Source organism: Falco rusticolus, chromosome 2 (assembly GCF_015220075.1).
Source record: "Falco rusticolus isolate bFalRus1 chromosome 2, bFalRus1.pri, whole genome shotgun sequence".
Lineage (NCBI taxonomy): Eukaryota > Metazoa > Chordata > Aves > Falconiformes > Falconidae > Falco > Falco rusticolus.
The window spans coordinates 69,988,393-70,005,259 of NC_051188.1; the positions used below are offsets into that span (position 1 = coordinate 69,988,393).

At 38.1% G+C, this 16,867-nt stretch overlaps 1 protein-coding gene across 7 annotated transcripts in view; it reads left to right on the forward strand.

The window, feature by feature from the left end:
• The window catches only part of REV1 (REV1 DNA directed polymerase), a 62,700-nt gene extending 47,537 nt beyond the window's left edge, over window positions 1-15,163 (forward strand). For all 7 annotated transcript variants that reach the window (XM_037376015.1, XM_037376016.1, XM_037376017.1 and 4 more), the window contains 9 exons: window positions 927-1,029; window positions 3,207-3,363; window positions 3,716-3,918; window positions 6,421-6,654; window positions 10,708-10,816; window positions 11,882-12,090; window positions 12,260-12,419; window positions 13,239-13,341; window positions 14,741-15,163. In XM_037376015.1, the coding sequence (XP_037231912.1) occupies window positions 927-1,029; window positions 3,207-3,363; window positions 3,716-3,918; window positions 6,421-6,654; window positions 10,708-10,816; window positions 11,882-12,090; window positions 12,260-12,419; window positions 13,239-13,341; window positions 14,741-14,852 (1,390 nt within the window). In that variant the 3' untranslated portion in view covers window positions 14,853-15,163. The remainder of the gene's footprint in view (window positions 1-926; window positions 1,030-3,206; window positions 3,364-3,715; window positions 3,919-6,420; window positions 6,655-10,707; window positions 10,817-11,881; window positions 12,091-12,259; window positions 12,420-13,238; window positions 13,342-14,740) is intronic.
• Window positions 15,164-16,867: the final 1,704 nt, after the last annotated feature.

A 16,867-nucleotide genomic window follows, 5' to 3' on the forward strand; every position in this document is an offset into this window, starting at 1 on the left:
TTCATATTAGCAGAACCAGACCTTTCTGGAGATAACTTGGCTGTTCATGGTGGTTTCTGACAGATTCAAAAGTAGAGTTAAAAAGGAGATGCCATCAAAGCGTTTACTAAGTTGCCGGGATGGCACGCTGTCAGAACACCAAGGTGAACGTCAATGGAGCCCACTCTGTCAGAGTTGAAACTGCATCGGTTTCCTCAGTGAGAAGACTTCACATCACTTCCATGTGTTTGATTAGCCACCTGGAATTCTGTCCTTGTCTGTCTCAAGTGTTAGGCCATTAGAGAGTCCAGAACTACCAAGCACTGCCCTGCCAAGGTCTCTGGTGGCAATTTGTAAAACTTGCGACCGGGTAATTTTGTGAGAGTTGTTGCAGAAAATTGCCCACGTGTAAGGTGTATTTGGAATGTTGTTTTAAAGTTACATACCGTTAATCCAAGTTCTTTGTTACTTGTAATCCACGTGCACATGCCTACATCTGCTTAACTCTCAGAGTTCCATCTGAAAGTCTTGCTTTAGACATTGGACAATTGACAACTGAAATAATACTGAGCAAACTCTTTATGAACCAAGCTTGAGTGAAGGATAGTGCATGAGTGCATTTCTGTGAATACTGTAAAGTGAAGCATTTTTGTCTGGCTTCAGTAGATAGCATGTATGTAAGTATATAGTATATTTGACAATTTAATGTGTGGACCACACACTGAGAGTGTTCAATTTGTAAGTAATCCTTTTCGCTGTAGAACATGCTTAGCTGTAATTACCTTTAAAAAGAAACCACAGAACAAAAAAACAGTGTTCAGGTTTTGTATGCCAGGAAATTAGATCTGTCTTTCTTTGAGGTTCTCTCTGCAATAAACACAGAATTGTTGTCTTGAGGATTTGTGAAACAGTTTCCTTTTTTATCCATGCTTTTTTATTCTTTGTAGGACTGTGACTTTAGACCATGCAACAGACAGCGCAAAAGTAATTGGGAAAGAAACTCTAAACATGTTTCACACAATGAAACTGAACATATCAGATATGCGAGGGGTGAGTTAATGGGAAAACTGAAGTTTATTCTCTTTATCAACCTTCTTTTTTGTCTTTAATAAATTTTCAGTTCCCCAGGGTACAAGATAACCAAACCTAAGCAAAAGTGTAGCTAATACAAAGTTTGTGTAAATTAGGCTATGGAATCATATTATGTTTTGTGTATTTACCTTTGAAAAACATGGTTACAAAGCCGTAAATGTAAAACCAGAAAATTTTACTGGATTAATTCATGATTTAAAACAGCCTGAGGTAACAAAGTTAAACTGCATCTTCTACAATTCTGTTAGCACATGCACATTTTATTTTGTTTTAGAATTTTCTGTAAACTTTTGCAGTTATTAGTAAAGTAGCTAACACAATTACTGCCTGTAATGCCAATCAAAAGGTAGACATCAGAGGAGTTTTTGCTCTAGATTGCAAGTCTTAAAGCCAGAAAACTTAGCAACCCATGGTTTGGCCTTTGAAGGTAAATTGCTGGGTCTTTGAATCATGGTTTAGTTTAGAACATTCTTGCTTATCTCAGTGGTTTTGTCATAGCAATGTGAACCCATGATAAGACTATTTTGACATAAGCTCTTTCTTACAGCAGCACACAGAGGCTTTCTAAAACGAACCTGCATGTATTGGTCATCTAGATGTAGAAGTACAGTTTTGATTCAGTGTTGCCCTGCAAAGTCAGCTCCATGGCTTGTGTTTCTCCTCGGAGTTGAGGAAATACTTATCATCCTCTCCATGTCTTCTAGTCTCTTGTCTGTCTCCTTTGCTGTCTTTCCTGGCTTCTTACATTGTTCTATTTCCCTTGATTTCTTTATCCCTGGTTTTAGAGGATTCTTCTTTAAAGTTAGTATCCCATGGGTGTTGCGTACGTTGTTTTGCAAAACAAAGTACTACTTCTGACCAGGTGGCTCTGTTCAGTCCTGGAGGGGCCATTCAGTTCTAGATTATGTAATAAAGTGCAGATACATCCAAGGTCCCTCAGTGGTATTCCTTTCAACAGACTTCAGACACCTCCCATTTATATGTCTGTATTGTAGCTAGTCCCCTTAAGCTTTGCTTATACATGAGGTGCGTCATGCTTTGAAGTGTCCTTTTCATCTCAGAATCTAGAAAAGGTCCTAAAGTGATACCTTTAGCTGTTCATGCCTACCCTTGGGCAGATGAATCCACTCATTTGTTCCGTAGACTTCATACAACACTTTAACTCAAATGCTTGTCCTAAAAGGCAAAAAAAAATTAAACGAGACAAAGTTGTTGGCACAGCAAGTATAGTATGCCGAAGGCTGCTTTTAAGTTCTAGAACTCAAATATTCTAGAAATGTTTCAAAACAAAAAGATAAAAGTGCAAAGAAAAGCTTTGTACAGTGATGTTTTAATATCCCATTAATTGCAACTAAAAACTGTTAACAAACAAAATCCTTGCTATGTAATTAATGGAAGACCACCTGGTGAAAATACATACATGAGCTCCTTCATGCTTTCTGAGTTGTATATACAAATTTTTTTAAGTGTTGGGTTTTTTCTTAATATTAATGGAGAATTAACAGTAAACTTGCACAATTTACGAATACATTCTTAGTTGGACACAGTTTTTGAACCCCTGTTGATTTAGTATTTAAAAGTTAATGAAAAGCGAGGGTATCTTTCAAAATGAGGAACACCTCATCTGATAAAGATAACTTTCACCAAAGTAAATTTCATCCATTGAGACTTTGCAAGGACCATGTCTAGAAGTGCAACAATGTTATTTTTCCCATTTTTAGACTGAGGTCACGGATTTAGTATAGATTGTCCTCATGAAGAACATTCCTTTCTTGTAAAAGTAACCAGATTTAATACTAATCATTTCCTGGTCAGTGCTTCTGCATTTGTTAGTGTCTAAGAAATCTGATAATAAACACAACGCTTTTCTATATCAGAAAAGTTAGATGGTATTATCTTTTTGATTTCTTATTTGTTGGATTGTGGTGGGTAATTCTGGGATTTGTTTGGGATGGTTTTAGTGGCTATTTATGTGTATTTCAACATACTTTTATTCGTTCTTTCCCCCACCCACAACAGGCAGCCAATTTCAGAGAAGGCAGTGCTAATATGAAAGACTTACAGATACTTATTTTTTAAAAAAAATACTTTATTTTTTAAACAATAAAATGAATGTATTCATGTTTTGGATTTAGGTTGGAATTCAGGTGCAGCAGTTAGTTCCCATCAGTAAAACTACTTCCACTCGCTCAGCAGTACAGTCTGGACACTTACCTGGTGGATCGCATTCAGTTATTGACCTTTTCCATGTTCAGAAAACAAAAAAGTGCTCGGAGGAAGAACATAAGGAAGGTCAGTAAGCTGTGTACTTTGCATGTGTGATATTGATGAGTTCTGAACGGCTCCAACATAGATTCCTTTTGGAATACTTAGTACTATACTGATACAAATTATTTAATGTAAAGAGCAGGTTTTGCTGCTTCAAATGAAAAATGCTACAAAAAAACCTTTGTATAGGATTGTTCGAATCTTTTAAAAAAGTTAATAGTAACAAAGGATACTTTGAAATAGAAAATGTTATAATTATGCTATATATTGAGTAAACTAGTAAAGAACACTGGAAATTGGCTTCACTGTATCTTGAATCTTCATAGTATTTTTAGCTATTTGAGGATCATTCTCTATTTTCTTTTCATGTGTATAGTATTTGTGGCTGCTATGGACCTTGAAATATCTTCTGATTCAAGAACTTGCACTTTTCTTCCATCTCGTGGTACCCATCTCACATCTGGTCTCAATTCTAATGTTAACAACACTGAGTCTGCGCTCAAATGGAATGGCGTGCATCCTCCTATCAGCGTAAAATCCAGGCTTAATTTGAGTATTGAGGTTCCATCTGCTTCCCAGGTAAAACCTGAGAATATAAAATTGTAATAACTTGGGATTGTTTGTCTTATTTGGATAGAGCAAAAAAAGTTACATTATACTTTTTAAAAATAAAAAGAGCTGTAGCAGAGTACAATGCACAGTAAGAAACTGTTATTGATGGAAAACTACTTTGCCTTAATAAAAGCGTTTTTTAAAATCAGTCATTTATAGGATAACTCCAAAAAGTTTGTATTTATTCAAAGAAAAGAAATAGAATTTTCAGTATCTTTTTCCCTTCCAATCACTTACCAAAGGATTGCAATGGATCAGGAATGGAAAAGATGCCAGGGATGAAATATTAAAAATCGTTACCTTCCACCTTTCACAACCAAAGCTCAGAGTCTAATTATAAAAAATGTGCAATAGACTCTAGGAAAACTTCCATCAGAGAAATTTGACACATTCTGTAGTTAATGTTGTGTTTATATGATTATGATAGGATGCAGACTTACAAATTCCCTTTTCTTGTGTTAGCTCTTAAAAATTATTTTGATTAGCTTAATCACTGATGACTTGCTCAAGAAGAATTTTGACAAGTACTTTATTTAATTTTCATGGAGACAGAATTTTTAAATGTCTTCCATTCCTCTTTGTGGCAGCAATATTCTTTGCCACAGATGCAAATAAATGATAATCAGGTAGTCTTCTCCACATAGTTTCTTGAAGTCATGTATTCTATACCAGTCTTTAAATTACACTATAAATCTCTCTTCAGGCTTGAGTCAGCGAGAAGGAACTGAACAGCAACTAGTCTTACACTCCCTCATACACTTTTACAATGACTGCTCCAGGTTTCTGCCTAAAAGGATGTCAAACTTGTATTTAGAATTTTTCATCTTCCTGTGTGTTTTAAAATTTTCTTCAAACAATAGTGAATGCATACTTAATATTTGTACAGGATATCACCTTTTAGATGAGAGGAGAACAATCTTTATTTAAGCAAAATATTTCTGCAGGGTTTGGGTTTTTTTCTGCATGCTTTAACAAAGGAAGAGCCTCCTCCTTTCCATCCCACATGTTACTCAAGCAGACATCTGTTAGAAGGGTCTGCTATAAGCAAACTACATTGAATTTTGTAGGTATTTTAGGTATAAACAGATTTACATGTTTTTCTGTAAAATTCTGTAATTTTAATTTCTGTACTTTAAATCTGTAAAAGCATTTGTTGATATTCCATTAATGGCTTTCCCAAATATTTATACATTTTTAGAAGCAAATTATGATTTTCACAGCTAGCTCAGGATCTCAAAGCCACGTAACAATATGAAGCTCTATACACTCAGATTCTGCTATAGGAGCAGTGTGTATGAGCAAGTAAAAAATGCACTAGCTGTGCAGTAGAAGTCGTAAAGCTTTGGTGGCTCTGTGGCACAATATGCTCATCTTTCCTTCTACTGTATATTATATATGGAATATAATACGGAATTCGGTACAGGAAAGGAGTGGCGAGAGTTGGTCCCGTATTGCTATTCTTGTGCTAGAAAAGCAACAAGATACTTTACACCCAGGATTTCCAGAAAAGGTTTGTAGAGGTATATATGTAGCAAATTTGAAATGAGTGAACATGAAAAGAATGTGGAAGAATAACTGAAAGATTAATAATGCAGACAGCTTTCATCAAATGTTCTCAGTTACCATAAGCTGAGTAGCTTTTCACAGATATTTGTAGTTCCTCTCTGTAAATCCAGAATCTGGTCATCAACTCCAAATTTTCTTCTTGGAGGTAAAAGATAAAGTTTTCTAACACTGCTGTGGAGTCTCATTTAGCAGAAGTTAGAGGCAAACATTGACATTTATCTACACAGTTTTACTCAATTTTACTTGTGAAAAAAATGATGCTGTACATCTGTTTGTCAGTTATATTCATTCTGTCACTTGTGCAGCCATCGTTGTATACAGCAACTTTTAGGCACTGAGGGGTCATTTCAGTTGTTTTAAGCCAATAATTGATGGTAAGTAGCAATTACAGCAAGCAAAAATTTGAACCTAAAGCTTATTTCATTATCAAAATTTATGACAAGAGTCTGACAGTATGCAAACATACGTAATACCATCAAAGTAAATTAGTAACATGTATCCTAGAACTATATAAAGAAAGAATTAATTGCTTATGGCTTTGTACTAGACACTGATTTAGTATTCATATCAACATGTTGCCTATGTAATTTGAACTCAGAATTTGGGTTTCCTTATCACTAAGTAGCTGTAGAGGAGACCTCATATATGGTTTGTGATGAGAACACTGAACATTGTGAAAAGGTAAAACTGAGCATTCATATTTACTGAACTACTTAAATCTGAAAAGATATTTTTACATTTTGCTGCTGCAGAGTGTAACTGTCAGGTTCCTAAGTACGTTTGCATACACAGATTAAACTGATTTTTTTTATAAAATTCAAGGACTGTAGAACTAATTTTTGACTAAAACTAAGCCTGTTATCTATTCCTTAGAAAAATCTAAAAGCTTTTATGTATTTGTAGCTAGATAAGTCTGTGCTAGAAGCTCTGCCACCTGACCTCCGAGAACAAGTAGAGCAAATATGCACCATTCAGCAAGGAGAGAGTTATGGAGATAGCAAAAAAGAGCCAATAAATGGATGTAACTCGGCACTTCTGTCACAACCAGTTGGAACAGTGCTTTTACAAATACCGGAGCTCCAAGAACCAAATACCAATATGGGAATTAATGTAATAGCCTTGCCAGCTTTGTCACAGGTAGGATGTTCACAGGGTATCAATAAACATCAACTTTACACCTATAGGAAGAGTTAACAGCTTTTTCTTGAGACAGCATTCACTAGAATCTGTGACTTTCCAAAATCATTTATGGTCCTTTAATATCTTTAAGAATTCTGCATTCAAATGTTTCTTGATCTATCACATACATAGTATGATAATATTTATTAAAGCTTTATAGTCATAAGTATGCCTATGTTTTTGCTGTTGTTTAATGTAAAACCTCCTCGTTTACACTTTGCTTTGCAATCCAGTGTGTAAATAGTCTTTTTTCTGCATTGCAGCTCAGTTATACTGCACCATAAGTCTGAAGCAGTCCTAAAATCTGCTTAGCTTAGTCACAGGAGACTCACTCTAGTTAGGTGGATGTTTTGATGGTGTAAAGCCAACCTCTTCTAGCTTCGGTAGATGTGATTGTTTATATCACGTTCCTGGGACAAAGGCAGGCGCAGCTAAAGATTGTGGATATCTTCCTGATTTTTGAATGTGGTCATATACAGCATGTCCAGGATGAGGAAAGTGCAAAGTTGTTTCTCAGAATAGGGGTCTGAAGGGGGAGCAGATAGCAGTAATGATGCTCGTAATAATAATCCACCCTTCAATCCAAGATGGTGCTGAACAAATAGAGGGTAAGAATAATAAAAAATCAAAGATTGGGTTACCCAGAGATATATCATCTTGCATATGCATCACTTAAAATAGAGCAGTATTTTTATTTTTGCTGTGCCATTGCTCCATTGCTGTTCTCAAATGAAGTGATACCATATCAGCTTTCAGTGGTATTTGTTGCTGTTTCTAAGATATGCTGCTTAGCTGACAAAGAATCCAGAGAAAATTACATAGAAATTCTTGACCTGTTTTCAGTAAAAAGTAGTTAATGTGTAATGGTTATTTAGAAGATGTGTAGTCTATTCTACTACTAAAATTTCTTTGATTCAAGTTCATTGGTTCAAAAAGAGTTGTGTCAGTTTTTATCCCTGTGCAGATGGTATACGAACTCTCCACACCCCAGCTGTTTTAAATTATGTAGTTACATTCATTCATAGGCAAGACTTTATCTTGGACTTACGTATTAAATTATGCTGTGCTTTAAAGTACACCCCTCCTCTACCACTCAGTGCTCTCTTTTTCAGGGTAAATTTTAACTGCATGTGGCTTTCTATAAAAATTGCATTTGGTTTGTTTTGTGTTTTATCTGTCTGTTAATTAGGTAGTTGAGAATTGATTCTTGGTTTTTTTATAACAGCATTACTTCTTGAAATTGCCATAGAAATACCTAATTTGCACACTCAAATGCACCGGTTTTCCTGTCTCTATCTCCTAATGCATTTTGTGACTCTCTTACCTGATCCAAAAATGTCAGCTTAGCAGAGCAGCCTTTTTGTTTGAAGATGTAGTTCAAGAAGAATTAGCTATTTCCTATTTATTTGTCAGGGTTATCCATATAACTATTCTGGAATGCCTTATTCTTGTACTCCACATTTTCTCCTGAAAACCATTCAGCTTTCTTTACTGGTAAAAAGAGAACTACGATTTACAATTTTAATTCTCTGAGTTAGGTCCAAGTTTAATACCTAGAATACTATGGTTAAATTAGCTTTCTTAGGCTTGGTGAAAAAAATATTAAACCCAGTTCATTAATCTGGGAAGACTTTTTTTCTGTGTTAAAATCATACATGAACTTAATTCAAAAATAACATCTTTGTCTAAATATAGTTTGATACAATTGTTGGTATTGTTAAAGTTTTTGCAGGAGTGTATATTGTATGAGTATATACAAACATTTAAGATTACTTTCTTTCAAATGATACAGTGGACTGAGCAGTAATGGGTTTCAGGTATAGAAATACTGCAAACCACTCCAAATTGAGTACTTTAGCCACATCAACTCAGCAAATGTAAATGATGCCCTGCCATCTTTTTATAGTTTAATTAGGTTTGGTTTTCAACCTTTCATTCCTTTTGTCTGAACTGTTTTTATGACCAGGTGCCAAGTTAATTGGCTGATAGTGATTTATTAATTAGAAAACGTGGAAAATGTCCTTTGTTGGGTAAGGTTCTCCCATAAAAAGAATCCAGATAGGTTGTATTCATTTCCATTAGCTGCTGAAGTAATCTTAAAATTTAGAAGAGCTGTTTATCTGTAGCAGCTGAATCCTGTAAAAGCATGGGAGGCAAGAAGTAAAGATGCTTAGAAGTGAAGGACATTTGTAGTAGTGGCATTAATTACTGGTAGCAAATTTGCCCCTCGTCCTCACATTGTCTCGACATGGTATAGATTCCTTGTAAGCAAATTTATACAGCACATCAAAAACACTGATAGCTGTATGCTGAGGTAGTACATTAATTTATAAAATCAAGTTTCTCGATAATGTGAATGTGCTCCAGCTCTGCGAAAGCTATGTTAGGACACTATGGCTGTACAGTAAATTACCCAAAAGTCCAATTATTAGTGCAGAATTCATATGAATTTGACTGATGGCTCTTCTAACAGAATTTTTGCATGTTATGCTTTCAGAGGGCAATGATAGGGGGAATAACGAAACCACATCCAGTTCCCTGTAATGCATTATTTCTGCAGGAATTACTAAGTTGTGTACACAGAAACCTGTTAATTCAGGGCCTCCCAAATTCCTGACTCCTGAATGCTTAACCAGAGAACAGTAACCTTTTATAAATAGTTTTATTAAATAAAATTTATATTTAAAAAATAACTTGAGCCTCTGGGCTTAATTGGCTACGTTCCACTACGATGCTTTGTTCTGCGCCACATATGCAGTAATTGAGGTGGTCAGAGTTGTTCCCATTTCCTCCCTTAATTAGTGCCTATTTTGTGTGGTGAAAAATTTGTGACAGCACATGGAGTTTTAAAAATGGAAAAAATGTGCTAAATTGATGAATTTTACCTGTGGGTAACATGTTCGTGTTTATTATCTACATAATTTAGACATCATATGTGTGAATAGCACAGCCTACCTTCCTGACGTAACATACGTATTTTGGTTTAAAAAAAAGATCAAATCTCTGTTGAAAACAAAAGGTAACTTTTAATATATATGCATACGGACATATAATACAGTATCTCAGATAGTGGAGAAACTGTATTGTGCCCTTAGAATAGTAATAGTAGTTTTGAATAATTTTTTTGTTGTTTGTGCACATCTCTGAATTTTACCACTGAAATGGAAGGGCACTCTCCCACTGGGCAGTTTTAATCCTCGTAAGTGATAGGTTTGCTTTTTTGAATTAGATTTTGCAGATTATGAGCTGAAAACACTATCCAATAATACTGGGAAACTCAGAATACAAGACTAGTGGGTCACTAATTTGCTACTTCAAGACACAGTGAGGGAAGAGAACTGGGTGAAACACGAAATTTTATTTTGGCCAGATGAGTGTTTATGGCAAAAGACAACAAATTATTTCCTGTCTAGAATTCCAGCCCGTAGGACAGTTGGAAAGGATTGCGTTCTTATCAGTTGAACAAGGGGTGGACAACGGGGGGAGAAAGAAAAGCAACCCTTTTGCGCTGGTTCAAAATGTGAGGTAGCTGGACTTGCATTTCCTCTCCTTAAAGAAGCGAGACTATTTCCAAGGATATTTTGTTTGAGGAGAGTAGCAGCTTCCAGGAAATAGAAGTGTCAAAAGAAAAGGAGGAACAAAAGTCTGATTGTCACAGTGTTTGTGTCTGGAAATCTGAGGAGACCATTCGCCGAGTTAAGATTAATTGTGCTGTTAAGATAGCTGCACTGTGTATCAGTAGGTGAATAAAGTTGATTAGTGTATTATAGGCCCATAAATAGTAATTTTATAAAATAATAAATGTAGAGTAATATTAGATGGCAAGCTTTATGTTTTTTACAAAAAAAGCACATGAAGAAAGTGTAAAACATTTTACAGTGTTTCAGTTACATCTCATTTATTTTGCTTGGCATAAAATGTAAATACCTTTCTCATGTGTGTGATCTGGAGGAGAGCAAGTGGTGTTGCTTACTGGTAAAATAATCAAATTAATCTTTTGTTACTGTTCAGGTGGACCCTGAGGTTTTTGCTGCCCTACCTGCTGAGTTGCAAGCAGAGCTGAAAGATGCATATGATCAAAGGCAAAAGCAATCAGAGCAGCAACCTGCTAACACTCTTGGTGAGTATATATAGTTGTGCAGTAGTTCTGTATAGGAGTTGCTTACTGTTCAAAAGGAGTTATGCAGCCCTAAACAACAAACTGGAAAATACAACTAAAGCTTCTATGAAGGTGCTGTGTTAAATCAAATTTCTGTGTTTTTGACAGACTGTCGGTTACAACCAGCTGTGGTCTCATTTTGCAGACAGATGCCTAGCTTTGCTTAAATGGGTAATTAATTCAATTCATGGGGACTGTGGCACTAAACTTACCCATGTCCATATGTTTGCAGAATGGAATCTAAACTTGATATGTCTTGTAATTTAAAGCATCGCATCTTCAGTACCTAAGTTATGTTCAGATAGCATTCTCATGGTTCCCTGAAACCCGTACCAGTGCTATGGGTTTTAGGCAACTCGAGACATGATCCATCTCTCCATGTGTCTGATAGTCAGATGGTTTTACTCTGAGCTGATCACCCAGGTCTCCTTTATATAATTAGTAGAAAGAAGTAAGATAAATTCCTTGTGAACATGCCTTCTCATAAAATAGGTTGGAAATATCATTTGGTTCATTGCCAGTTAAATACAGTGTTGTTATAATCAAACGTTGATTTCATGGCCAGTGGGCTAATGCAGATACGTTAGTATGATGGAATGAGAGCAGTGTCCTTAGTGAAATATTACAAAAAGTAGGGCTTTTCACTGCTGGATTTCCTGATAACCGCTGCGGGGAGGTCTTAGTGTGGGTATCTAGGTGAGACAGTGCTCTGACTGAGGGAAAGCAGTTTGTCCAGTGGGCTTCAGATTTCACCAGCTGCTCATACTCAAGCACTGAAATGCTTGATATTAAAAGGCTTATGAATTGTTCAGTATCCTCCGAGTACACTAATGCCTAGCAGTGCTTTTCAAATACTTAAAACATCGCCCGTGTCTGGAATGGCATGTGAGTGTTAAAGTCACTTTATCTAGGCTGTGTTCTCCCAGTTGATCCGTAGATTTTTACGGGAGATAGAGAGTCCCCCTTCCTGTGGAAAAGTATTAAATTTTAAATAATTCAACTACTGACTATTCCTGTGTTTTTCAGCGTCAAAAAATGCATTCCTACACCTGAAGCATGCAACGGTGAAAAATAAAAAAATCCGGAAAAAAAATCCAGACAGTCCTGTAAAAAAGATTCGGAGTCCTTTGAAAAGCAGACTTGTTGGTAGCCCTGCAAAAAACATGCCAGCTACATCTGGTAGCCCACAGAAGCTAATAGATGATTTCTTGAAACAAGAAGGAACGGCTGCTCAGGTAATTTTAACACTTAACAGCTCTCAGTCCTTTTCTTTAGACTTAGTCTATATTCACAAATGCAGCTTGTTTTCCTTACTGGATTCTTTACTAGACTCTTATCTATGTATATATATGGTGTTACTATATTTGTCAGACTGAGCATTATCAATTTTTATGTTTGGAACAGCCAGAAGCAGTTCCATCAACTTCAGATTCTTCAGACCCATCAGCTGTGCAGACTGAACAACAGCCTTGTTCATTTAGGCCACAAGCACCCAACTTAGCTGGAGCTGTTGAATTCAACGATGTAAAGATGTTGTTGAAAGAATGGATTACAACTATTTCAGGTACAGAATGTCATGCTAGTGGTAATCTTGCATGCATCACAAGGAAAACTATTTTTAGTAGACTTTTTGTACTTTCTTGCTTCACTCTTCCTTTCACTGGTTATTTTTCACAGTAATCTTGAAGTCTTACCACCTTGCAATCTTGAAGTAACCTGATTCTTCCTACTCAGTTGTTATTCTGTAGTTTTGCCAGCTCCTCTTTCTCGCTTAACTTCATGAAAATCTACCTGCACTCTCTTCAGGCCTTGTCAGGCCCTTGTCTTATGCCTTGACCTTACTTGTGTGGGAGGTTTTCCTTATTTTGTCCAGCATCTTACAACCACTAGGCTGAAAGCTATTGAAAGGGAATTCTTTTATGAAGATGCTATTTTAGAAGCAAAGGAATGCGGGTTTTTTGGGAATAAAAGCTGGAAAGAATTCCACAGTGAAGTGCAAAAGTGTAACGTCATTGCTAAATTGTGATTTGAATTTTAACATCATGTCAAATAATTTGCAATCCCTTAGTATCTTGACAAATCTGACCTTCGTACCCTGGGCATTACTGTTCTAAGAGTTTCAAAACAGCCATTGCATTCTAGATCCCTGTTTATTTTCCTGGTTAATATTAGTCTGGCTGTTACTTGTTCATACATCAGTCCTTCTGCGTACACATCTTCGGATGTTGGGGAGAAGTATGGGAATATAGCAATTGCCAGATCAGTCCCTGATGCGCTGACACTTGCAGGATTTCTTTCTGTTCTATTCCAGTTACTCTGTGATTATATTCTAAGTAAACTTAGAGAAAAGTTACCTCAATTTCTCATATTTTTTTTATTACAGATCCTATGGAAGAAGACATTCTACAGGTTGTGAAGTATTGTACTGATCTAATAGAAGAAAAAGATTTGGAGAAGTTGGATCTGGTTGTTAAGTACATGAAAAGGTAGCTTAATTGCTAAAGTTTGTGATATTTAGACTAGTTTTGTTAGAATTCATGTACTAGATGCTTCAGTGTGAGGCCATAAGCCTGTTAGACATTCCATTCACGAGTGTAAATATTTTTGGCTTAAACTTTATTGAAAAATGGGCTAAGAAGTTGGGCTGTTAAAATAGGTAATTTGTGAAAAAATAAAAGTAGCGTTTAATAGTATTTGCTACAAAGTCTTTTGTTTCTAGACAAAGGTTATAGTTTTTGGCAGCATTGTCCCTTTTCTTCATGCTGTTTTCATAAATTTTTCATGGTACCTTAGATCTTTCTTTTGTTTCATCTGTTTTCATTCTGCTGTATCCTGTCTCACCTCCAACCTATTAAATCAGGGTTTATTACTTAGTTATTGTGCTCCAGTTACTCTCCCCGTGAGTCAGGAGGCCCAGGTTTCATCTGACTTGCTTACTGACCGACACATAACTATGGAGCTCAGCTTTCTGTGTCTTAGATCTGGAAAATACTTACTTCACAGAATTAATCAACCCCCAAAAGACTACAGGAATATAAAAACTTCACTATGCTTTTGCATTATGGGATGGCTTTAGGCCTCAGAAAATGCAAAATGCACAGTGCATTGAATGCTGCGTAGTAAAGTCTTTATAAAACTCTTCAGAAAGCATCATGTTCCATTCCTGGTCCCTCTATGTGATATTTGCACCGATGGCAGTCTGTCTGTCCAGAGCCTGGTAACAAGAATAGGACAAGAAATCAGGAATTGGATGATCCTGATGTTAGGTCTTCCAAAGCTGTAAGCATAGAAACCCTCTGCTCTCCTGTAATAGTGATCTGGAAGGGGATTTTGAGACTACAGAGCTGCTTTGCTTTCCTTAATTTGTTTCTAGTAGCAGCTGAATGCTAGAGGTAACTCATAGCTCTTAGTGGGCCTCCATGATTTGGTTCCATTTTTGGCAGTAAACACAATGTAGTGCCCCCAGAACCTCTTAAATGTCTTAATCGCCCTTGGCATTCATTGGAATAAAAAAGTAGCATGTATGGCTTGGAAGGAGGAAGGAAAGATGAGGATCCAGAAGCTTGCCATTTCTGATTCTTCAGTATGAAGTTGGTAGGTCACCGCTTTAATCGCAGGCGTACAGCCGCTGCAAAATGCTAACATTGGCAAGCTGGTGTGACGCTGCTAACGTCAGGAATTTCACCATTGAATGGCAGAGCAGTCTGTGGCATTAGGGAAGAGTTGGTCTGTTGGAAGAGAGAGGGCTTTACCAAGATCAAATCAAAATACCATTCATAGCGAACTGTTGTGGTCTTGTTTTCCAGTACGAAGACCAAAACTTACTGTAAAAAGGACTGGTTCTGTAATGGTAATTTTCTCCCTCTTCTTCCTTTTCTCCTTCAGGTTAATGCAGTCATCTGTGGAATCGGTTTGGAATATGGCATTTGACTTCATTCTTGATAATGTTCAGGTAGTTTTACAACAAACTTACGGAAGCACATTAAAAGTTATCTGAACTTGTAGTAAAGAGCTTGATGAGAGCCTGGAGCTCTCTGCTAGCTGTGCCATAAGTGCTTGTGAGGTATTTGCAAAGTGCATGATAGTAATGCCCTGAGTTTTTATAATTTCAAATTTCTTTTTAAACAACAAAGTGTTTTGTACATTTCTTTTCAGAAAGTGCCAAATTTGTCAGTATTGCATGTAAATAATTGTGTTAAAATTCTTTTATTGTAGTATAGAATCTATTTACAAAATGTTTGTTTATAAAGTTTTATGGATTTTTACAGTGAAGTGTTTACAGTTGTTTAATAAAGAACTGTATGTATATTTTTGTACTGATTCTATTTTGTGATGCTTCAGTTTGAATATAGCTAACCCCTTTTATTAAAGCTGCAGCTTTGATTCATTTCACAAAGTTTTACACGGTGACACTGCCTCAACGCACGTAGGAGACTGCTGTACATCCACCTGGCTGCTTTTTGTTTCTTCTCCACTGACTTTATTACAGATTTTAAGCCGAGGAAAGAATGTTAGCTCATTTTCAGTTTCATGCTTCAAAGATAGAAACCAGCGTGGCCCAGCCGCTCCCAAAGCACACACGGTGTTAGCTGAAGCGTAAGTGCTCTCTGAGGTCTGTGCATTCACATGTACTGTCACCGCTGCAGATCCGTGCTCGTAGAGGAAAACAAACGGAGATCTTCAAGCAGTTACGCAAAGGCAGTGCTGAGGAGCGGCTAACACGGAGCACTGTTTAAGCCTCTGCCAGTTCTCTGCGTTGCTCCTTCTTGGGATAGAGCCACGTTCCACTCTTAAAATACCATCGTTCTCCCCAGCCCGTGATACGCATTTCCTTTATGCAACACAACAAAATAGGTTGTAGCGAGTAGCAGAAGTGAAATAAATAGCCCTGTCTCTTTGCGTCTGTGGTAGGGAGGGGTGAGCCTGTGCCTCTGCAGTCTGCGTTTTGGGCGAGTCTGCTTTTCCCAGATGTACGCCAGCCTCATGTAGTCGTATTTGGCCCAATATGTTGAAGGAAGGCTGTTCAGGTGCCTGGAAGGAATGAAGAGCACTTGGAAGAAAACCCAGGTGATAAGAAAAATATTTTCATTTTCTGAAGAAATGTTGGGGGAGAGGAGTCAGAAGGACCCCACATAATGGTGGGTGCGGGCCCACCTGCCTGTAGAATGAAAGCTGGAATGCAGACTGGAACTAGCCCTGGAGCAGGATTTGTGCCACCAGCTTAGCTGGAAGCCGTTCCACTAGCACAGGGAAGAAGCTTCTGCAGTCACTTCACTGGCTGCAGCACAGGTGACAGCGGTGACAGTGGCTTTTAGCTTTAGGTTGTGCCCCAGGCTTCCCTTGGAACGCACGCTGGGAGGGACGCCTGCCTGGCGGCCTTCTGCAGCAAGGTGGTGGACAGGGGCGGGTCGGTCGGCATTGTTTCTCTTGGCTTGAGTAAAGCTTTTCCTCATCCCTCCTGTAACATCCTCACAGAGTAGCTGACGAACAGGCTGGAGAGACGAGGACTGGAAACCACCCGGGCAGGCAGGCCCCGGCCATGGCGATCCCTGGCACAAAGCGCTGTCGGAGGCCAGTCCCACGTGCTGTACCCACACCGTCAGCACCAGGTCTGGTCCCATTCACCTTCTTTGTTAATGAGCTGGATGACGGGGCAGGGTGCACCCCCAGCACGTCTGCTGGTGACACAGGATGGGCTGATTGGGCCGGGACCGGTGCTGCCGCTGGAGCCTGCTGGGCTCCTCGTGAGCCTGTGGGAACCGCGTGAAGCTCAGCAAGAAGTGCAAAGCTCCGCACCCAGGGAGGAACCCCCCCAGGCACCGGGGCCTTACCTGGCTAGAAGGCAGCGCTGCAGGCGTAAGGCCCCGTGGGTTGCCTGAGCCAGCAAGACTCCCTCGCAGCAAAGGCAGCCAGCAGCCCCCCTGACTGCACAAGCAAGACCGCCACCGGCAGCAGGTCAGCGGAGACGCCCGTTGCCATCAGCACTGGCAGGACACACCTGGAATGCTGGGT